Below are 24230 nucleotides of genomic sequence, written 5' to 3'. Positions count from 1 at the left end.
GAAGGAACGGCGAACATCTGGCCCAGCCGCTTCCGTCTCCCGCGCTCAGGCCCGTCAGGTAGGGCCTTGTTAATGAGCGCGGGCAGGAGCTATACCTTCACATACGCCGGCGCGCTTGTGAAACGGAGACGTAACTAATTCCCCCGCTAAGTGCTTTATGTTTTATTAGCGCCGAGCGTGAGTGATTAAAGGACGGCGGGAGGGGAGGGGGAGGGGCACAAAGTGCAAGCTGTCAGGCTTAAGAGTAAATTTATATAGAAAATAATCCACCTTTTAATTGGCTTCAAAGTTGGGCACCGCGTCTCGGGCTTGAGAGGCATGTTGCGCCGATGTTTTATTACTCATCAAATTAAATGCGACAATGAGAACCTTGAAGTCCTCCGCAAATCCCCCCACACACACATACACACACAACCCACCCCAGCAGTGGCGAGTGAAGGCGTTACGCGGGCCGTAAAACAATCAGCCGAGGAGATGGAAATGAAAGCAAACAAACAGAGAGACGCGGTGAAAGTAGTAATTAATGGCCTCCTCCAGTCTGTCCAGAAAACGGGGCCGGATAATGGATGACTGGCCGCCGGGATGGCCGTCTTCTTGAGGAAGCGTCCGTTTGGGTGTATTGGAGGTGACCGGACACCTGTAACCACCGCCCTGGACCGGGACCGGCTCCTCCGGCAGCGTTGAGAACGTCCCTGACGGCTTTTGTTTTATAGGCCTGTTAATATGATTCAGCTAAATGCACTTTTTGCACCTTCTCCACCCCCCCCCCCCCCCCCCCAACAACACCCCTGTGCCGGCCACCGCGGTCCGGCAGCTAATAATAAAGCACTCAGCGATTAAAAGTGTGAATAAAATAAGCTCTCGGAGCCAAGCGAGCACGGCAGCGTACGCCGCCCACACTCTCCGGGGAGCGGGAGAGGGTGCCACGGCAGGAACGAAAGGACAAAGACGCCCTCGACTGAACATTTATACAATCCTGCAAATTGATTTGGCCGGGGAGAGAGGGGGTGGAGGGGCGGCCGAGCTAGACAACTCACCGACAGACTAAACACAACTCGAGAGGGCTGGGAAAGGCCCTCCACCGCCGTGGGTAAAAGTAAACATGCCCGCCCGGCGGGACTAAACAGTCTCATGACCAGCCTCCTGCTGGGCCATTCAGCGAGCCAATCAGCTGCGATAATCCTGACACGATCTGAGGACCATCATCAAATGATGCTAATAAGTCACATGAATATTTAAAAACAGCACAATCTACTACACAGGAGCCTCCAACCATTATAGGTCCACTAGAAATTAATGTTGCTGGTAACACCGGTAATATTAAACCGAGGAGAGTTTTCATCCATGACACACACACACACACTCCTGGACATTCATCTTCTGCTGAGCTTGGAAAGGCGCCGTAGCTGCGACACAAACAGAAGTGGCGATAGCCAGGCAGCCTTACTGGAGGTCGGTCAGGGGTCTGCGGATGAATGCCAGATTATATGAATATATCAGAATGATTCTAACAAGACTGACTACCAGGCTTCAGGGGAGTGTGTGTGTGTGTGTGTGTTAGTGGATAGAACAAAAGAAAAGAAAAAAATATATTAAGACAGGAAGAGCCTTGCATAATCGTGACTATTTCTTTTTTTTTAATAAGTAATCTGCTTTTGGGTTCTTCATTAAAAAAACAAATTAAAAAGGGAAAAATAATAATAATAATAACTAATGAAACACCCGAGTGGCTGCTCTGCCTAAGCTTTGCTTTATTCAGACGGACTAGAGGAGAGCGAGAGAGCGCGCCTGAGAGCTGTAGGCCAGCGATGGTAGCCAGCTATAAAGTGGCTGAAAACGCAGGGCAATGAGACATGTAATTTGCGGTGCGTCACGGCCGGAGAGGGGACAGGCTTTCAGATGGTGTCAGAGGCGGAGGGAGCTCAGATCGCGTTTCTCTCCAGGGCGGCCGGGGTGTGTGGGCAATCGTGGCGCTCCGAGGCTCGCGCCGAACAAATACTTCACATACGCTCAGCTCAAGCCCTGTCCGCGGAGGGAACAGAAGATGCAGGGTGGCACAGGAGAAACCGGAACAGAGACACCCGTCCTGCTGTGTTCAGACGGAGATAACGTGATCACAGAAATATCATTAGCAGAAATTGTTAGAAGAATAACTGATAGGAGAATGTGTGGTGTAAAATAATAATGCAAGTATGTAGTTAAAACATAGTTAAACGTGCATGTTTAAATATTGTTGGAGAAAAATGCATATGGATAAAATATAATAAAATTAATATATGTTTAGTACTATGTTTAGTATGGTGGCTTTTAATTTGACAAGATCAAACTTAAAACTAGTGTCAAATGAAGAAAATGAATAGTTAAATTAGTTTGTAGAATAAAACTGTATATATGAATTACATTTACATTAATGGCATTAGGCAGACGGCCTTATCCAGAGCGACTTGTATCATGTTTCATGCATACGGTACAACAGCATCCAAATGAGAGTAGTTAGTATGATGCGGTAGCATCCCTGCGGCACAGGACGGTGCAGAGGACATCAGGGAGGACAGGAGTCAGGTGAAGTGGTGTGAGGAGTGAGCGGCCCACTGTCTCCCTGACACATGCCAGGGCTGGAACAGGGCAGAGCACGGGGCCCCGTGGTGCCTGTCAGCGGTGGCCACGGCGACCTCGCTCTTCGACTCCGGTGCCGAGTGTTTAATCCGTGTCGGGGGCGTTAACAGCGAGCGACCCCCTGCATGACAGATCCACCAGGCGAGCCTTTTCCCTCGCGACCCACGGAGCGGTGTGTCACACACACACATGCGCGTTATGACCAGCGGGGTCTGGGCAGGGTGACTGGGGCACAGGGGCCCGTGCCTGGGGACAGCTGTCCTCTGCGACTGGGAAGGTGGTGAGCGTGTTAGCCACAGAGCACAGTCATCCGAAGTTAAACACAGAGTCCGTTTCATCTGTGGCCGAGTGCATATCTTACAGAATCAAGCAAATCAACATTTCTATCTGTTTTCTTTACTTGAATATGAAAATACACAGATGAGGCAAAACATTAAAACCACTAACAGTGGTAAAATAACCAAACAGTGACTTTGATGAAGTTTTTTATGAAGTGAAAGTGATTTTTGTCATTGTGATACATTGCATAGCACAGCACAATGAAACGTGTCCTCTACATTTAACCATAACCCTTGGTGAGCAGTGGGCAGCAATGAAAGCCATGGAAAAAATGCCAGAACACATGAAGGGGCACATGAGCTTCAGAACTTCAGAACCAATGAATGAGGGTCCTGCGCCTGATTATGTTGGATGGAGGCAGTCCAATGCTCAGGACAATGATTACAAGGTTACTGGGAAACCTTGGATCCTCTATTCAAGTGGACATTATTTTCGGGCCGAACATCGTTCATGGTGTTACCTAATGACAGTGGCCAAGTTTTAATGTTCTGGCTGTTTTGGGGTATGTGTATGTGTGGTTGTATATATATATAATATATATACACACGTATAAGAAAAAAGCCTCAATATTCATATATTTTTCTCTCATAGACATCAATGTAAACCTGAAGCCTGTCACTGAGAGGCTTGTTAGTTTGCGCGTTGAGAGGGAGGTGCTAAAGGTCATCGTCAATTCCACCACCAGGCCCAGAAGCAGCGAGATGACAGCAGGCACACACATCTCAATAACAACTCGGACTACGTCAAATCTGAAAGGCATCACTGCGCTCTTAGCGGATGCTCAAGTTCTGCTCTTTAATAATTAATCGCTTTCAGAATAGGGGGGGGGGGGGGGGGGCATGCACACGCATCACCATCAAGGGCTCTTCTTCCTGTCATATTGGCAGCACGCGCCCACTGACATCCCTGAGGGGGTGCACATGCTCTCCGACCATCCCTGTCGACAACTCCAACTTTTCTTTTCCAAAAAATGAGAGGATGGAGAGGAAGGTGGATGGAAGAAATGGTCGGTAAACACAATGGGCCAACTCGAGTAATTATGCGCCCGCCGCTAATCGCTTTGACCACAGTCATCCTGGTCAACCGGTTAATAGCTTGGAACTGTGCTGCACCTCGCAGGCGGCCCTGTGGGACCCCAGGAACCCGGAGCAACGCTGTCCGGCTATCATCTATGGAGATGACGATAGTATCGGCCCTGGACGGTAAAGAGGCGGGAGAGGAAAAAAAAGGAAAAGAAAAGCGTCCGTCGCAGCTGCCAACTGTGTTTACAGCTGCAGCGCATCAAACATTCATCAGATGCCATCTTTACAGTCTGTGATGTGAAGCAATCAGCATTTCACAGGCTGTCAAATGATGTCTAAACCAGTTGCTACCTGGCAGTGTCAGAAAGAAAATAGTTCAAATGCGCGCGCACACACACACACACACACACACACACACACACACACTGGCTCTTTCTTTCTAGTCAAAATTACTGACAGACGAGCTTCCTGGTATGTTAAAATATTAATTCTACTTAAATACTTAAAGCAGACTAATGACAGCAAAGCTCCAAATCAGCTTTCATGTGTAAATGATCTGCACCCCTCCCAACATTTTTCCCATAACCTTCTATTTTACATCAAAATCCTAAAGTGGTTCAAAAGTATTTTTTTTTTTTATTTCATAGACACCTCTATTGGGCCGTTTGAATCCTAAAACGTTTTTTTCCAATTGAAACTTCATCGTTGAATGTTTTCTTTCTGGATTCCACGGTGCTTCCTATCCTGCTTGGTATTTTCTTTTTTGGCCAAATGAATAATACCTGTTCTTTCCATTTGGCCTTCTTGCCAGTGTTCCACAGTGCTGTAGCTCCATCTACAGGCAGAGCGCATTAGTGAAGGAAGGAACTCTGATTGACCCCTCTGCAGACTCTGCTGATGTTCATCGAGCTCAGTCCTAGCCAACAGCACATTTAAAAGCCGACGTTTTATGAAGATTTTAGCTGTCACACTCCTTCTTGCAGATAAACAGGAGAAAAAAAAGAATGCAGTTGTCAGAAGTTTAGAAATACAGTTCCTAGTCTCATTACTGTGGAATAAACAAGATGTATAGATTTATAGATTTTTCTTTTTTTGGTTTGTATTTGACTGCACAGATGCTTTTCAAGGACTGGAAAGTTTTGGAAGTTTCTTGAGAGTCACTTTAATTTCAAAAAGGAGCAAGTTTCTAAATTGGCTTCCATGTGGTTTGAATGGCCGACTGAACCAATGACTTTTTACTTTACTCATTTTCAAAATTCCTAATTGATATTTGATTTAATTGGTACTTATTACTGATCTATTTCATTGATAAGGATAAGGACAAGAAGTATTCTAATACATTTTAACAAGTATGATGCGTAAAATCTGGATAATCCACTGCCAATAGACTGGCACAGACACTTTGTTTTGCACTATGATACCATTGCACTTTTCTGCATTTTTTTACACCAATCCTTTAACATGTTACAACCAAACCTTACTGTAAATGCCACATACTGTATACCTTTGCCTTATTGTAGTTTATTTGTCATGTGTCTGTCTGCATATGTGTATGTATGTATGTGGTCTATATAGCTACTGGACAGGATAATTAAAGTAACTAGCTATTTATGTGCTTTAGAGATGCAAAGAGATTTATTAATCTGGAATTGGTGTTAACAAAAATCTCAACAAAAAACATGAAAGCAGACAGAAAAAGCTGCTGAAATTTCACAGTGTAAAATTGAAAAGTTCCTCATCTAACAGTGGTGAAATTGTATTTTTTCCATCTGTACTGGACGAGGAGTATAGAAGCGTGGAGTTTTGCAGGGGTCAAACGTCGGGCCTCTTGGATTTTCAAAGCCCCGCAAGGTGTGATGCTTGGTGTGGTCACATCCACATGAACCTACGGCTCTTGGTAAACCCACCGCAGCCAAATCGCATTACACACACTGCACAGCTTAAATCTGCAAAAGTAGATGTAGTCTTTGGGGTTTAAAAATAATGGATTGTAATGTATATTAAACGGCAGCCTCAGCATGGCAAATACTAGTGGCCGACACGAGGACAGTGTAGAAAAGCGCAGACAGCACTATAATTATACACATCTGAGAGGCGAGCAGAGGCCATCTGTCAATGTCAGACTCAGTTACCTTATTACCAGTGCCTGAAGATATACTGTACAGGAGAGTGAGTGTGGCTTTCATTAACATGGAAAAGTGGTGGCGCGACGCTTCCACAGCAGACAGCTCGCAACACAAACTTAATTGCAAATTACGACTTGGTAGGAGAGGGAGTGGCTGCAGTGTGACTCTGATGTGGGTGCCATTGTGACGACAAGGTCATTTAGATGGGTCAAAGCATTGCGCTGTGCTGTTAATGACAGTCAAGACCTCTTGAAAAGGCTTCTGTTTAATTTTTGTTTCTTTCTTCTTCATAATTTTACTTAATTTGTCAGCAGCATTTCTGTATAATGTTGTGCTCCACTAGTGGTGCAGATGTAGAGAATAACAAATAAAATGCTCACCAGTGTTCCTTAGGTGAGTCAGGTTAGCCCAAACCCCCATAACCTCTCATTAGACTATGGCACCTTGAGAAGAGCAGGCTGGTAATAAAAGCAGGCCAAGTGGACAGTCGTAGCACTACAATGCTCACCAAATGACTGCTTATATGAATGGCTGATAAAACATGCCGTTTTGCTCCTTCTGGAGGATAAAACTGTATTTATTCCGTTGTATTTGTTTACAATAAATGTTCTTAAACCATGGAACAATATGGAAATATGTTCAAATTACTGTATTGGCAAAAGATCTGGGCACAAAAGAAGTGACATAAATGGAAAACAAATGACGGGAATATAATAGCTTCTGCTCAGCAGGTGTAACCTATACCAGATTCCTGGAGTAGATTTGGACCAGGGGCGTTCAACATCATGCTGACAAGGAAGGTCTGTTGCCTGCATGGCCGTTCACATACCCACATCTCCCCATAGGGGAATACACACCCCCCCCCCCCCCCCCCCCCCCCCACACACACACACACACACACACACACACACACACACACACACAACACACACACACACACACACACACAGGATCAGTAAGCAAGGCTAATAAAACAAGCCAAGGATAAAATTCACAAATACACACCCTTACAACTCAGGGAAATATGTGTTATTGGAGAAGTGATTTGGTAAAGTCTGGGTCTCTGACTAAGCGCACTTTTCACTTTTTTTAACAAGGGGGAATACAACAAAGAACAAAGTACATAAAAAAAAACAAATGTATACATATCAATATAATATTGCTATAATTATAATAGTATATGTAGTTTTGTAAATGCAGAACCAAATGTGGGTTCATGGAGCATAAAGGTCCAGGCAAGCACATGAACACAAAACTATGACTTACCAAGAAGGCGATAATGCTGCGTTGTGTGCTTTCCCACTGAAAACAGCTCTTAATATACTGCAGTGTGTAGAGAATCGCTGAACTGATTTTCCTCACTCTGTATATGTTCTGTGCGAGCACCTAATGAACATTAATGACAAAAAAAAAATACAAAAATGTTTAAAAAAGGATTAACATTTACAGCATTTATCATATTTTGCACAAAAAAACCTTACTTGTATATGGGCCTTACAAATGTTATTCTGAATAGTTGAATAGTAAATGAAATAGTAAACTGATTTAATCAGAGAAAAACAACAGCTACTTGGCCAATACCAGGAAATCCTTAAAAACTGTAATCGTAACACTGTATATGCTGCATGAATTGCTGAATCCTTGAATATTAAAACCCTTTTCTGAATTCTGAAGTCAGCTCTGTGAGATTAAGGGGCAGGAATAAAGTTTAGCATCTTGCACCAAAATCTGTTAGAATCTAAATTGTCATAAAATGTAATCACATTAGACCGTGTGGGAAAATATCTTAACATTTGATTAGATTAAGGTCATACGTCCAAAAAATATGTGTGACAAAGAGCCAGCACTACATCACCCGAAAAACACAGTAAAGCATGGTGTTGGCAGCATACTGTTTTGATGCCTGCTTTTCTTCAGCTGGGACAGGGGCTCTCTTCAAGATAGAGGAGATAATGAATAGCTCTAAATACCAAAATATTTTGGAGCAAAACTTGCTGCCCTCTGCCAGAAAGCTGAAATTAAAAAGAATTTCTCCTTTCAACATGAGAGCGATCTGAAGCAAATAGCCAACTCAGCCATGGAATGACTTAAGACAAGAAAGACAAATCTCCTGAGATGACCAAGCCAGAGCTCCAACTGCAATCCTGTAGAAAACCTTTGAACTAACATACAGAATAGTAGTATTAAACCATGTACTAAATAGATATGTTTCAACAAAACGTAATCAAACTTTTTCTAACTGAAAACTGTTCTGTTTTGTATGATTATGTATAAAGAGTGTAATGTTCCAGAGGGATTCGTTCCAGGTCCACTTATATTTTCCTAAATTAAAAAAAATTGACAATAGAACTCTAGTAATTAAACTACGCTCATTATATTTATTTTTAATGTTGTCATCATAGAACAGGTCATGGATAAATTATTACAATCTAGTTTTATGGGGTTTTTTAAGGTATTTAGAAAAAAAAAAACTAACCTTTTTGGAGAATTTTGGCATTTCTTCCGTGAACTTTGTTTCTTTTGGTCCAAAGCTTCTTATGCCGGCTCTGACCTTGGTGGAAAAGCGTAGGGGGCAGATGAATTATTAGGTATTTTCTCAACATTGAATAAGAACAGTCATTGGGTTGTAGTAGCTGCCAAAGTGATGGCTTAATGTAAAATATATATTGTATTTGTCTATAAATGCATTATGATGGATGTCTATACATGCATTTTGACTGCCTGCACGTAGCTGCAAGCAATTACTTGGTTATGCATAAAAATGGTTATGTATCGATATACATAATAAACATTTATTGCTTTTGTATTTTTTTCCATGTGAGTGAGGAGTGCTTACTGGGTTATAAAGGAGGACCATATCCAGCGAGATGGTACCTTTGGACAGCCCTCCCAAGTTTTCTTTCATTAAGAATCGAGTAACTGGTTGTCCATTTTGAATCTATGCAATACAGATGGATATATGAACTGTATGAACTGTAGTTAAAAATCATGGTGAGGACAATCAGATCCAAACCTTCTACTTGGTTGGTTAACACCTACCCTGAGTAAGGGAATGGCTACTTTTCCCAGAAATTCAGGAGGCTTGTCTCCAGCGTCACTATACACCGTGAGCTCAAGGGCATCGTGGACGTCTTTAACCGGGCTGGAGTGAAGGCAGAATCTTGCTCAGAACAAGTATGGCCAGATTACCAATACACAAGGACTGGACGGAAAAAAGCAGCCACTCACAATGTGAAGACCTTGTTCCACTCAGGGTTGAGTGTTTTGTGGATGGCATGTGTTTGGAGCCTGCTGTTACCCAGTTCCAGGACACAGAAAGGATCACTCTTTCCTGAGAGCCAGAGTAAAGAATAATTGGTGTTTTAATATTTAAAAGAAAAAAAAATATTAATATATATATCTTGGACTCAAGCATTCATTTCTCACCATTCAGATCAGCTGAAGCAATATCTGTGGCCTTGATGACTTTGATTTGAACAAGGCCAATGTCTTTAAAATTCTTCAAGGAGTTCTTCAAACTCTGCACAACAAAAGCACATATCACTGGCACAAAATTGATCCAAACATAATTCAATCATTATCCCATTTAGCTGCATCTATCAAAATAAACACTATTCAGGCCTGTAAAAATGTGAAGTACTGTAACATTATTAAGTGCTAACCCTATAAACCCAACAATTAGTTAAAGAGGGCTACATTAATTGTCCAGAAAATAGCTTGGATTTAATATTTTATTGATTAGACTGTCTTGTAGAAGAACATTCTGTTCCAAATTAAACGTTTTCCATTATTCCAAACATAAGGAATTATCTATATTTCCAAACATGTCTCTAAAGAGTGGAAGGGTTAGTAGACAAAGGGACAAAAGGAGGGGTTACTGAGACTCACATATTGCTCTAGCATCCTCTTCCATTTACCGTGTTCTTCTGAGGAAGGTGAGCTCAGGTCAGAGACAGAAACCCCGGTGCAGGGACTCAGGGTGACCAGAAACACCAGTCTCCCCTTGCCAGGGTCGAGCGCCTGCGTGTAAAGCTGCTGCTGGTTGACTGGCAGTCTGGACAGGTCCACATCCATCCTGCAAGCACACAGCGGACGGAGGCGTGAGGCGGTTCAGGGGCGTGCGCGTTGGGGGACCGTGCGAATACGCTGATGGAGGCTCGATTGGAACCTCCTTATGTGCCGCAACTCACATTCCCCAGCACTCCTCACACTTGCGGCCCCGCTTGCTCCACACCTCCACCTGCATCGCCTCCGTTCCCTCAAACTGGTTGAAGTCGAACGCCTCCCTCCACTGTGGGTTTGCTTTAATACACAGATTCTGGGGCGGAGAGAAAGAGAGCGAGAGAGTCAGGTTAAGGACAGGGAACATGACAGGTGTATTAAGCCCTGATTCAGTCAGGTAGTGGTGGGAGTGTGTGTGTGTGTGTGTGTGTGTGTGTTCAGTGGATGCTTTTTGTGCTTACACATCCGTCTCCTCCCCGGGATTGTAAACACTGACAGGATCCAATTAGAATTAGCTTTGTTCAACAAACAAACAAGCGCAAACAGAACCGGGGACGTTTACAAAGAGATGACATGAGAACATAAGACCGGAACTCCTCTGGAATTGTCTGCGGGGCGGTTTGAGGTAGATGAGCAGGGCATGCTGGGTATGCAAATGAGATGAGTGGGAACCCAGCAGTGGGAGCCGGTGGAAGAGTGGCAGGGGAAGATGGAGGGAGAGAGCCGGACGGGTGGGCCTACCTTGCTCCTGAACTTCTGCTCTCCGAGTCGGAAGCGGACGTACACGTCCCCCTGTCCCACGTCAGCCATGTCCTGACCCTCCACTAATATGACGGTGTAGACGCCGCCCCACACCTGACTCCTCTTTATGTCTCCAGCGCGTGGCGCCTGAGGATTGGGACAGAACATGGACCCATTTATTTCATGTTCATTAAATAAATTATATCACGTTATATCTATTATATCAATTATATCTATCAGGGAAGGTACGTGAAAAAAATGAACTTTTACTCGTTTATAATAAACAGCACACAGATGACAGTTTACATACATCTGGACACATAATCTCATAAATCTACATATGAGAGATTACATAGTTTGTCATAAACACTGGATACTATTTCATAAAAACATGAAATACATTTCATTTCATGAAATACATTTAATAGCTACAACTATTCAGTTGAAATATTATTTGTTATTGTTTTGCCCCTGCGGTGGGTTGGCACCCTGCCTCACCCAGCACCCAATGTCCTGGACTCTGGCACCCACAACCCTGATTTGGCTGAATCATGTGTAGCCAGTGAGTGAGTATTATATTTAAAATAATAAAAAATGGACGTTCTGATGCCTCAGTTGTTAAAGGGGTGATGGATGAGGGTTCTTTTTTCTTTCCTCCCCCTGCCGCTCCGTGGAACGAGTGCAGAGAGCCTTGCTTGTTATATTTTCACGAAGCGTCCAAGCATCTCCACCCCGTCACAAAGGGGGAGAGGGACAGAGACACGACCGAGTGCGGAGGATGAGTTGTAGCCTGATGGCTCCGGCACTTCAAAAAGCCACAACAACAGGGGGAGGATGGGTAAGTCTGGCAGTAATTAAACCCGAGGACTGTAATCTTCCGGGCACCCTTTGATTTGGTGACTCCCGGTGCCTCACCGGGCGCAGCTTCAGAGCAGACAAGGATGTCTGCCCTCCACCTCCGCCTGTCCATTAGGGTCACCGCCACACAGGAGGCCACCCCGCCGGGGATCAAAGCCCATCACACAGGGCTGCAATAACATGTAATGCGACGGCCGTGCCTCCGTAAATACCCACCCTAATAAAAACCGGGAGGAGGAACTGGGGGGAGGGATGGGCTGGGACGGAGAGATATAATGCTCAGATGGGCCAAGTCATCCCGCATGTGTTTATCTTGGACACATTTCTATCTGCCCGGCCAATAAAACAATTCCACTTAACCGTAAGTGGCCCCTGAAGAGAGTCTATTTCAGCTCCTAAAAGGGCTGTGGGATTGCATCCATATGGTGGGACAGCATGAAGACGAACAGGACGAGCGCAAACCTCGGCACCATTTGGCTGCAGATCCAGCTTGGTCCGTCCGCAGCTGTGATATTACATCTTAACATCTGGGTTATGGCTCGTCATGCCTGGGAATTACCAGCCCTACATATCGACCACGCCTGGCGCTGGCAAGCCACTACCACTCCTTCCCTGTCATACAGTGGTCCGGCTATGGCCATAAATGTGATAAGAGGAGCCGCAGGACGTGAAGTGCCTGCCATCATTGTCCTTCAACCTCTCGCGGATGTCAGGCAGGACATGGACTCAGAATTCAGAAATGTCACCGCATTAGCGTCAGGTAAATTGCTGTGGAAAAAACCCCTCACGTCAGTCATCCCTCTCTAGAGGTACAACATTTAGAGTAAACCCCCCTCCACCACCTGATTTTCAAAATTTTTTTTCACCCTTTCAACTCATCCAAAAAACACATGAGAAGCGTTGTGTTTTCTTTCTATCTTTCTTTTTTCATTTAACACCAAATTGAAATTCTTACAGCATGTGAGGACAATAAACGAAGGCAGATGCGGTGTATAGACTGGCGGTTTGGTTATATAATAAAACCTTGGCTTGGATAATGAGGGGAAGCTTCCGTCCAGAAAACATTTAACAGTGCCGCTCCAGCCTAAATAAATGAAAGCTATCGCTTATTACTCTGAGATTACACCCTATCTGCTGTAAATGCAGAAAAGCCTTTGCTCCCTTTGAGCTTAATTAAAATGCAAATAAGACCATTTGACATGTTTAGATCACTATAATATATTGTTTAATCAGACTGCCATTACTCAAGAAGCCGCGGAGACAGCCTGACAATATCACAACATAAAGAACAGTTCAGTCTTCCTTAGTAAGCACGGCGTTTATTTGCAGATTTTGGGGGAAAAAAACAACAACTTTAAATTAAATGCTGTGGAGCGGCTCTATATGGTCTTTTCTATCTGGGACACATGCAAAGCATGGGACATTTTGTCCTTCTGCAGTTTTTGATGCAATGATCTACTGCCCCCTGGTGTGCATAAGAATCTACTTAGGGGCTTTACCTTTCCAAAGCTCCCTCTCCTTTTCAGCATCCATTTCTGTCAGGAACAAGCAGAGGTGTTAGAAACACACACTTTGAACAGAAAGAGAACAGAGGAATCCACACCCTCTTCTTCTCCTACATTTCGTTTGGTGGGTCCGTCTCTCGCGGACAGGCAGGCATCGATGATTATGACCCCCATGTCCAGCTCCAGACTGTTGGGGTCCTCCAGTCTGAGCACCATCTCTGTAGTCCTGTAGACAGGCGTGGGCAGTTACTATATGAACTGCGGTTTACCAGAGTTCAGTTCAGGGCTTAAATATGCTGAATGCAGCTCAAAAAAACAAGACAGCACTTTACAAAACTGCCTTTCTGTTTCTGTGGCGGCCATTTCATGTCCATTATTACTACAACAAACCTTCAACATGATGCTGCTGCAGATTAGATGGTCAGATCCACCAAATCAGCTTTCTGAACACTCCTATTTATAAAGTAAATATTATATTATTTAATAGTGGGTATAAACTTGCTTAGTTGTTACGCTGCTGTTTTTTTCTATTTCAGCTAATAAGATTTTGGTGGAATTTTTCAATTTGCCACTGCTTTACGTCCACAGCTGGCCAGTTGTTTTTATGCTGATCACTGTCTATGTGTGACATTTTATATATTTATTTTTCACCAAATAGACTGTCACTGCTGTGTTAAGAGTGGCCCAGCGCCTACACAACATCTGGCCTGCAGTGGAGCTGCGCCGTTGCTGTATGGGTTAGAAACAGTGCCGGGCGTGTTGCGTGTATGAATGCACGCTCAGTTTGAAATGTGGAAAAATGAATGTGACTCACTTGTCTAGTTCGAGTTTACTCAGGAAAATGGCGCTGGAACCCATGAAGTCGTTCGACCGGTGGTCTTTGTCATACACCTGTCATGCAATGCAGCAATCATATATAATCAAATTATCGAATATGATCTGTCATATATACATATAATTATATGTTATAGTAAACTGTGAAATAATGGTGATGGTGGCGTCCCGGATTTTACTGACCTTAACAAAGACAATGTGCTCCAGATCGCGCACAGGAAAGGAAAAGGACTCGTTCCATGTGGGGTTCAGGTTCTTATGCACAACTTTGCTTTTGTACATCGTCTTTTCATCTATTCTGAATTTAACATAGGGATCACTCGTCCCTGTGGAAAACAAGGTGTCACCAAAACATTACATAATGAATTAGCAGAAATGTAGAAGTTTTGTTTAGCTGGGCAAAATCAGGTTTTCATAATGTGTTGGGGTGGGGGGGAGTCTTTAGATCATTGGGGGTTGGGGACGTTTGGAAAGCAGCACAGATATGTTAGCAGCTGTGGGGTCTCGTTGGTTAATGGTGAAAGGCCACAGACTCAGGCCAACATGATGCAGTCGCCCAACAAAGCCTCCAGAAAACCAGGAGCAACTGGTGTTAATCTGAAAAAAGCCTGTTAAGAAAGACTGCCCTGCAAGCATGGGACAGGGGCGAGAGGGAGAGCGGGACAGGGCATCTTTGTCTCTCCCATGGCATGCAGATTGGCTGGAGGAGAAAAAGAAAGAGAGAAAGAAAGAGGGAAAGAAAGAGCCGTAGCTTCATTTGTATGGGTAGATAAAGGGGTGCTTGAGAAAACCTGCAGGGAGCCTTGAGTCACATGACAAAAGCCCTGTGGGGACAGGCTGTCAGGCCTGTCAGCCCCCCTCTGCAAATGAACATCTCACACCGGCAGGCCGGACCTCAGCAGCCCCTCCCTGCCAGCCGCTGACAGGGAAACCTCCAGGCAGCTTGACAAGAGCAGAATGATTCAAGCAGCCGGGGGAAGAGCTGTGGCGTGACTGAGGAATGGTGATGGCAGAAATTTACAGGAGGAGAAGAAAAGAAAAAGAAAGAAAGAAAGAAAGCAGTGAGGTGGGGTGGTGTGTCTGTGTGTGGTGGGATGGGGGTGGGCTGTTTTTTCTTATTCAGAATATGTAATGGCAGCGTGCGGTGTCAAGTCAGACTTGGCATGGCGTTAATTGTTAGGCAAACAGTGGTGGTGCTGGATTTGTGTGTGTGTGTGTGCGTTAGTTGGGGGTGGGGAAGGAGAACAGATTGCATCATCATGGTGGCAACCTGTCAGTTAAAGTGAAGACTCAACTAGAGAAAAAAAAAAAGTTTTTACTCACAGTATGCATCTAAACAATCTGTTCTGAGAATCTAAGCAATAATGTAGTTGGACAGTTAACACAAAATTAAATTCAGTAATTATAAAAAATATATAATATATAATAATATATTATAACAGCTCTGGGAGGTTGCTGCAGTTCAAAATCCGGTCACAAGGTGTCACCATTTTTATCCATGCAAATAAAGGAGACAGATTACCAAGGTTAGTGTGACTCCCAGGGGTCAAACTAAAGTCATTTCATTATTTTAATCACTTTCAGCCCTGGGATTAAAGGTGGAGTCCTGTCTAAATACATGCACACTCCAGGAATTATTCTTGCCTTGTGAAGAAAGACTTTTGGGACAGACTGCTTCCCAGAGACCCTGACCTATGGGTGTATGTGTGTGAACGTGATTGCTGGAATGAATGAAATATTTTCTGTTCAAAATAGACCTGGCCTGTCAGATCAGAATGGATGCCATGAGAAAAAAAAACTGAAAAACTGGAAGAAACCCAGCCAGCCCGGATTTGTACTAATGACCTTGTCGATGTGAGACTGCCATCCCATCTCGATATCTTATCCATTTTATAGTTTTAGAGTGCTGAATTTATAGTGTTATAGATCTGTAGGTATGAGGCCAGCTGTTACAAGTTTGAAGCATACTGTGTGGATCATCAATGTGGAAAAACAAAGGATATACAAGAACTAAACTCTTTTTCTTTTACCATCTTTTTATTTGGCCAGAAGATGGCAGCAGAGGCTCATGTAGTGGCATGGTCAATACACCAATATTACTTATATCAGTGTATTTTAAGTGAAATTGAAGTGATTGTCATTGTAATACAGCACACGGTGACACAATGAAATTTGTCCTCTGCTTTTAACCATCACCCTTGGTGAGCAGTGGGCAGCCATGACAGGCGCCCGGGGAGCAGTGTGTGGGGACGGTGCTTTGCTCAGTGGCACCTTGGCACATCGGGATTCAAAACCGGCAACCTTCTGATTATGGGGCTGCTTCCTTAACCGCTAGGCCACCACTGCCCCTTAAGTTTTCAATTTTCAATTTAAATTACAATTAAATTTGATGGGGTGAAATGCAGTGTCTCTGTTTTTGGGTGATGTCTGCTGCCACAATAACAAAGGTCTGTTACAAAGCTTCCATAAGAAGGACTTAAAGAGCGAAATGGCAGCGTGGCGCAGCCTGGGCGCTCTGATAGACAGTGCCACATTCCCACTGTGCCGTCTGGCCTCATTCCTGTGGCTGAGCTCAGGCTGCACTCACTACTGCCACTAGATGAATTAGCAGGAAGATCATGATTCAGGAATGGCATAAACTATGCTGATGCCATCTGACGTGCAGGTCTCCTGATCACCGTGTAACAATGTTACAACCCCACAAAAATGTCACGTCATATCTCAAGCAGAAAGTGGAACAAATACATAATCATCTAAGAAAACCCATTGTGTGTGTGTATATCAGTAGGGTGATCAGTAGGGTGGTAGTAGCCTAGTGGGTAACACATTCGTCTGTGAACCAGAAGACCCAGGTTCAAATCCCACGTACTACCATTGTGTCCCTGAGCAAGACACTTAACCTTAAGTGTCTCCAGGGGGAGACTGTCCCTGTAACTACTGATTGTAAGTCAATCTGATAAATGCTGCAAATGTAAATTAAGGCTTTAAACTAATTAAATCAACACTCTTTACATCCATTCACATCTTGATAGAACAAAAAGAAATGTATTTTTTAAAGCTGTGAACAGCAGGTCTGACACGTTTCACGTTTCTTGTCTGACCGCATGCCACAGTGTTGCGCCTGAACTCAGACAACCCAACCAAAAAACAGCTCGCTCATGCTTTGTCTGTACCATGGCCCTTCTCCAGAAAACTGTTGCATATCCAGCTCGTGTTCAACAAAAACGGACTCACCTTGTGTACACATGTGTGTAATGAAGCAAAATCTGAATAGTTGCCAAAGATTTATTACATTAAATCCATAACTGGAAGTCACAGCACATGGAGGAGGAGGCGGTGCAGCATCCACCCATAAGATTTGTTGTGCTGCTGTTATGGCCGAATGAGTCACACGTTTGAATCATGTCTGAGCAATGAATTCATCTGTTAGTTTAGTGCCACTACATAAAACTTTGGAAATTCTAGACCCAATGTAGTAGGACTCTGTGTGTCTGTGTGTGTCCATGTACCTGCATACTTGACATTTGCTACTTGAAGAGGAATGTTACAGCCTTTAAATACACAGGGAATGATTTGCCTTTGTTTGACTGCCCTGGTGTCATTGTGCAAAAATGAGGTCAAAGCAATCCTAATCAGGCCTTGCCCTCATGTCACAAAAACCATTATCTTTAAGTTCACTCGCAAATAAATATACAGAAATTGAGGTCCATATAGTGCTGGCCGATATGAGAAAATTTCATTATGATATAGCTAACCCTAAGAATTTTTATCACAATTTTTCCTCATATTGCCAGACTGAAACCGAAGACACCAGAGATCATTCTTGGGCCACTCTCCCTCTGCCATAATGTGCCACGCTACTGATAACAGTTATCAGTTTCCAAAGTTATTATAACTTTGGTCCTCAAGATGTTAAATAAAAGCCTGTCCGGCACTGAAATCCGATTGGTTTACCAAACTAGGATGCTCTTTGTCTATGAAATCCAATTTTACCAAAATTATTGCGCAAAACTGCCAAAATAAAAAATGTACTTGCTCTGTCATCTGTCATATTCTATTCAATTTATGGGAATCAGGGAGCCGCTATCAATATACAGGGGACTCCCGGAACTTCCCGAGACTTGGGATGTCATGTTACTCAATCCATGTTACTCCATTAATGTAAACTAATGTAAATATACACACAAAATATGATAATTGCAAAATCTGCCAATTTTCTTTTCTTGTGATTGTGAAAAATGCCAATAGCTGATCACCGCGGTCATTGATCAAGATCGTAAAAATCGCACAGCCCAAGAATGGTGGACAGGTGTCAAGAGTTAAACCTGTTTGCTTTTAATCTAACCGAAGAAGACATGTTCATCTCCACAACCATGTCACCAAGCTTCTAAATTTCTACACACAATTTCTTCATGAAATACAGTTGCACAATTCACTAATTTTTCACTGTCCGTATACGCAATGCTGAAATGTAAATAATTACATTTCAATCTGGTTAACACAAAGCTGTTTATTTGAAGCACAATTCTACAAGAAAGGTAACTTACTGAAAACATGTTGGTGCTTAAAATGCTTCACTGAGCTGAAATTAAAACAAGATAAATGAAATAAAAAGAAAACCTAAATTAAAAGTGCAAGTGTTTTAAGGGCTTGAACTTGATTTATCAGCTCGGCCCTTTTATAGACTCACTGTTCTTTTTTCAGCGTTTAATTTCTATCCTTTTACTCATGCTCGTTTCCTTCTGATCGGCGCTAAAATGGATGCTGAGATGGTGAAACGGACACTAGCTTCTGACGATTACTTCTGAGGAGTGGAAAAAAACGTTGACCCTGAAAAATGATGTTGTCATTCATAAATGACTCGTAATGCATGCGATGCATGTTGGAAAAGTCATGTTGCATCTGCCGCCACAATAATGTTGGGTTTGGGCTTTTAAAAAGCTTTACTTGTCAAGCCCCTTCCAGATCTCTGATTGGTTTAGAATACAACACGGACCTAATACGTGTTTGTTGCGTGAACCAGATTGAGTTTACAGAATGTTTTCCCCTGAACGGCTGCTTGCGCCACCGGATTGTTTTTTTAGTCGCACCATTTAGAAATTAGCACACACTCTAGAGCCTTGCTTCATGTCCATTGTAGAGCCAATTCGAGAGAATATTTGCAGTCTTTCTGTAATTAATAAATATATTCAGCCAGTGAAACATTTCTACAAAAATAGAAACACCACCAAACTTTCCTTGATTGCACATGCCTCTTGTGCACTTTTATACTAAGGTCACAATGAAATAAAGAGTTTATTTCTGTGGGGACTGATGCAATCACAACTACTGAAGGTGACTGCAGCATGGGGTACAAACAATATGCAGATTGAACTTTAACAAATGGAAAGTTCACATGACATTTCCACAAGTAAATGTAGGCAAGGTCTCTTGTGTGCCGGTTTTTGACTGTGTGAGGGAACTGGACATTGAACATCCACGCTTCATGATGTTACCGTATGGTAATGAGGCAGAGAAATAATCCATCATCAGTACAGCCAGAATGTTTTTTTTTTTTTTAAAACGTTTCTTCCGGGGGTTCTTGTTAGAAAGACTAATTCTGGATTTGCAAGGGAACAACCTCTCTTTTTGCCTTGGCAGTGTATCTACCATCAAGTTAGATTATAGACACCAGAGTTCTACTCAAACCAGAAGTGTTCCCTGAATCTAGTATATTTTCCCCACGGGGGACTGTTCCTGTAACTACTGATTGTAAGTCGCTTTGGTTAAGGGCGCCTGCTAAATGCTGTAAATTGTAAATGAATAAACGAGGTACGGAGAGGAGATGAAGAAGTTCCAATGTAATTTTTAACATTACAGAAACATGGCCAAGACCAAGTCAAAATGGCTTCATGAGCAGCCAGTGAGTCAGGAGTGCTTACCTGAGCGGTCTCGTATCACAAGGTTCCTGCCCTCCTTAAGGTTAATGGCGAGAATGTATTGAATCTTCTGGGCAGTGGAAGCAACTGGGGCATCACTGTTTGCCTGGGGATCAAATCATTTTAGGCATTATTTTTCCATTTATTGGTAATATGTAAGGTTATGGTTTTTATTGCACTGTGCAAAAGATATTAGAACAGTAGCTCTAGCAGGTTAACCCCTGAACATCTAGATGTCTGCTCATCATTACACAATGGCAAAATATTCTGGGAATACTTACAACCCGTTCTCCTGGGTCTTGTGGGACCTGGATGTCGTAATCACTTGATTCATTGGGATTCTACTGAAGAAAAAGTTAATTATGGCAGACAACCTTTTTTTTATTTCAAATAAAATGAATGATGTGATGACGGTCAACACTGTTGATGGTAGATTGATCAGAAACCCCACACTGGAAACTGCAGCATGCACTGCAGCAGATTTTTTTAAAATATAAAAAACTTATATATACTTGGTGCAAGGTAAGGACTCGTCCAGGACAGGATGCCAGCCCACCACAGAAATATATATCTGTCACAACTCGTGTCTCAAGGGGAAATGACATGATAAACAGCAGCCATGACAAGTGTAGTATTAGTATTTAGAACTATATGAAACTATATTAGACACTTTATATGTGGCATCAACTGCATTAAGAGAATGTACCTTTTTTTGTTTTACTATTTCTGTATATTCATTAAAAGAATAGAAACAATGCCTAAAAATATGTTTTACTCATTTACTCATTAGAACGTACAAACAAAGAGGCCATTCTGCCATCAAGCTGGCTTTGAAGGGGTTCAAATAATAAAATATATATAAAACGTCATACTTCTAGTAAATTTGTTTGCTATGCAACACTTTATAACTGAACACCTTCCATCAGAAAACTAAAACAGGTGACAATGGCAGTTCTGATGTTTAGTTACCGTATGCAAAGCATCATGCAAATCAGAGATGAGACGCAAAAAGGCATTTGCCAAACAGACAGGAGCTCATTTCTTCATCTGTACATTAGCACAGTACACTCTGATGAACAAAAATGTTTCTAGATATTATTATTTAATAAGATATAAACCAGCTGATTTGGGGCGTCCAATAGAGGCTTATTATGAATCTGTCTTTATGATAACGAGATTGATGGACTGATGGAGCAATGCCTACCTCAAACACATCTTCTCCTGTCCCCGGAATTAAGAGGTCTGTTGTCTCCATCATGGCCACAGAGTCACTGTCAGCAGACCAGGTCTCCTGGTCCTCCATGGGATAATTATTCAAACAATCCATTAAACTCAGAGCTGATGCGTGGAGTTGACTTCGGGAGATGGGTCTCTCTGAAAAAATGGCAGCCCTTCTGGCTAGCATGGCTGGTTTTTCTGTGGGTGCGGGATCCCGGTTGACATAACGTCTGGCTTTTGGTGAAGGTTGGGCATTCTTCTCTGCCAGATACAGATCAACTGGATCGAACGACGTGATTCCTTCAAAAGTAAAGGCTTTTTTAGCTTGGTCTTGCTTCTCCATGCAGGACACACCATCAGACACGGCGTGTCTGTAGAAGGGGGTATCTGGAATGGAGAACTGCTCAGAGCTGGTGGGGCTGGAGGAGCCGCTCTCGGTTAATTGCAGGTAGAATACGCTGCTGGAGCCTCCACAAGACACGGCGTCTTCATCCGGGGCCTGGAAAACAGAGTCTGCAGCAGAGGCTTGAGGCGGGAGAACAAATCTGAGGTCTGGAACAGACATGCTCCTCCTGTGTTTCAGAGGAGTCTTCTTGACCTTCTTCTTGGGCCCCTTCATGTTGTTGAGCTGGGCCTTGGTCTTCTCCCTGAAGTTTGTCCACACATTCTTCCTTTTGGGCTCCATGTTGGCAGAGATCCGCTGAGGCTTGATCTGCCTCCCGAGTGTTGGCTGTAACTGTTGGAGTTGAAAACGAAAACATGAGTAGTCGTTCATTTTCTGTCATCACCGATGTTTCCGGCATTTCCCATCACACCAGTATGCGGTGAGAAACACTTAATATGTCACATATCCCCTGGCATGCTGGTTCCAGACAGGTAGATCAGGTGTGGAGTCAGATAAGGCATCAATACCTTCACATTTACATGTCAGGCATTTGGCAGACGCCCTTATCCAGAGCGTCTTACAACGCGCTACATTGTGGACTTCAGTCGCAAAAAGACCGGCTCCACCAGACCAAGATCCTCAGGTGCACATGTACCTGACGGGTTATTTATAGCTGTATGCTAAAAATGGCCAAATTAGACATTACCTCCCTGATTACGCTAGATCTGTGAGAATTTGGGATGTAAAGATGCACTCATCTTGCAAATCAATATGGTTCACAGTTTTAAGATCTGATCTGATAATAAAAAATGTAAACTGTGCAAAATTTGACTGAGACATGGCAACAGGACTTCTTTAAGGTCGAAACATTTCATTCTGCACTTTGGGAAGGTCTGAGGGAAGTTGACCTCCAGGTCAGTCACACCTCACTCCTGTCTTGAATAGGATGTCAAGTGAAACAAATATGTTTCCCTTTTAGCAAATCTACAACTAAGTTTGCAACTAAAATAAAATCTAGTTTTGCATGTGCAGCTGGATCCAACAGCATGGTGGAGAACATCCTGTGTTCATTAGACGTAGCCCAGTGATTGCTTTTGAATATAAAATGAAAATAGTCCGTTATTATGTATCTGTAGACGTAGTTCAGCCATTTATATTTAATATAAATCGAAACCAGTCCTTTAATATGTATCTACTGAGCTGGTCACGGATAGATGACATTAAGCAACACAGATAAAAGATGATGCAGAACCTGCCTGAATGCAGGCCACTAGACAAACAGGTCACACGACTCCATCTACTGTCCACTGAAACAGCCACACCCCATCCCCCCATCAGCCCATGTTTCACCCACACTAAACTGGGACAAAATCCGGATGGAAGTAGATGCTACGTTAGGAACGAACGCCATACCAGTGCATCCGTAGGCAAGAGGTTCTGCAGGAATCCTTCATCTTATTGTGGACTTTTGGCGCTATTAGTCAGTGACTCTAAACAGACCCTGAACGTTGACGATCATCAGCAGGGACCTACAGCATGCAGTGTATACAAAATGGAAATGTACTGTTTCTACCATTGAGGTTTACACTGCAGTTTACTGGTCTTTAATGAAGTTGGAAAAGACTCATGTCTGGGGCCCTCACTGAACTCTTATGGAGATGCTACAATTAGACCTCCATTAATATTAAGTGCTTCCTAAGCTGTGTCGGATCTCTCGGTGCTCACTGCATTAATGTACAGAAAATTCCGATTAGAATCAGGAAAGAGCCGCGTCCCATTCGCCATCGTAATAAACTCTGACTTCCCTGAACGAATCTCTACACTGAGGTCGTGCCCAAACGCAGCTTCTTTCCTAGACCGTCCTGAAATGCCAGTTTCACACAAACCTGTTAAAGACGACCACGAATAATGCAGTAAGAAACTTGGACTGGAAAACTTGGAACACTTGGTCAGTGAAACTTTTATCAGCTACACTGCAAAGCCTGAATAAGTACAGGTTCAACTTCATTATAAACATGCACCTACCTGCCTACCTACAAAATGTCTGTGTGAGATAATGCAACATGTTGCTTTTAATTGTACAGAATCCCGACGTTTTGCTTAATGAAGAATAAAATATATCTAAAATAGAGCCTTTGTTTCAGTTGTTTTCTTTGCATGTTCACAGTAAACCATGTAGCCGGTTCAAATGATGAATGTTTCAGTCTCGCAGTACATCTAAAAGAGTGAAGTGGGAAGCTTTTTACCTGACAAATTATTGCTCGGACATCCTTCTCCAGTCGGTATTGATGACGCGAGGCAGGTCTGGCGTCTGTGGCCGCCAGTTTCCTCCTTCACTGACTCCTCCCTGAGGTGGGCGGGGCTAACTGGCTTTAGCCAATCAGGCGTGATTTAGAGGACCCGAAAATCCAGGTGAATTTTCAAAACAGTGGCATACTTCTTTTTTTTAATTCTTCTTCTTCTAGAATATAAATGATTACTTCTTTTAGAAGATTGCATATGTAATTCTAGGTTATGGATTCACACACACTCACGTGTGTGGTTTTTGCATCGGACATTTGTGTAAACGTGTTAAAGTCCAAAACCTAGCTGTACATTTTTATGTAAGTTTAACTTTTATTTTAAACATGTTTTCCAAGCGTGAACCCGTAAACCATTTAAAAAAT

The 24230-nt window shown here is 43.0% G+C and overlaps 1 protein-coding gene across 1 annotated transcript in view; it reads right to left on the bottom strand.

Annotated features, from left to right (window-relative positions):
• The window catches only part of mctp2a (multiple C2 domains, transmembrane 2a), a 37247-nt gene extending 13359 nt beyond the window's left edge, over positions 1 to 23888 (bottom strand). Inside the window, exons 1-17 of the mRNA XM_028959218.1 lie at positions 23811 to 23888; positions 21166 to 21915; positions 20243 to 20302; positions 19965 to 20067; positions 14227 to 14369; positions 14024 to 14100; positions 13324 to 13435; positions 13204 to 13239; positions 10847 to 10993; positions 10294 to 10421; positions 9992 to 10178; positions 9530 to 9623; positions 9332 to 9434; positions 9143 to 9245; positions 8940 to 9041; positions 8580 to 8654; positions 7370 to 7489 (exon numbers count right to left, since the gene is read on the bottom strand). Of these exons, the coding sequence (XP_028815051.1) occupies positions 7370 to 7489; positions 8580 to 8654; positions 8940 to 9041; positions 9143 to 9245; positions 9332 to 9434; positions 9530 to 9623; positions 9992 to 10178; positions 10294 to 10421; positions 10847 to 10993; positions 13204 to 13239; positions 13324 to 13435; positions 14024 to 14100; positions 14227 to 14369; positions 19965 to 20067; positions 20243 to 20302; positions 21166 to 21864 (2289 nt within the window). The 5' untranslated portion in view covers positions 21865 to 21915; positions 23811 to 23888. The remainder of the gene's footprint in view (positions 1 to 7369; positions 7490 to 8579; positions 8655 to 8939; positions 9042 to 9142; positions 9246 to 9331; positions 9435 to 9529; positions 9624 to 9991; positions 10179 to 10293; positions 10422 to 10846; positions 10994 to 13203; positions 13240 to 13323; positions 13436 to 14023; positions 14101 to 14226; positions 14370 to 19964; positions 20068 to 20242; positions 20303 to 21165; positions 21916 to 23810) is intronic.
• Between the last annotated feature and the right edge of the window lie 342 nt (positions 23889 to 24230).

The sequence above is a fragment of the Denticeps clupeoides genome, chromosome 17, assembly GCF_900700375.1.
Source record: "Denticeps clupeoides chromosome 17, fDenClu1.1, whole genome shotgun sequence".
Lineage (NCBI taxonomy): Eukaryota > Metazoa > Chordata > Actinopteri > Clupeiformes > Denticipitidae > Denticeps > Denticeps clupeoides.
This window is presented reverse-complemented; position numbering and strand designations above follow the sequence as displayed.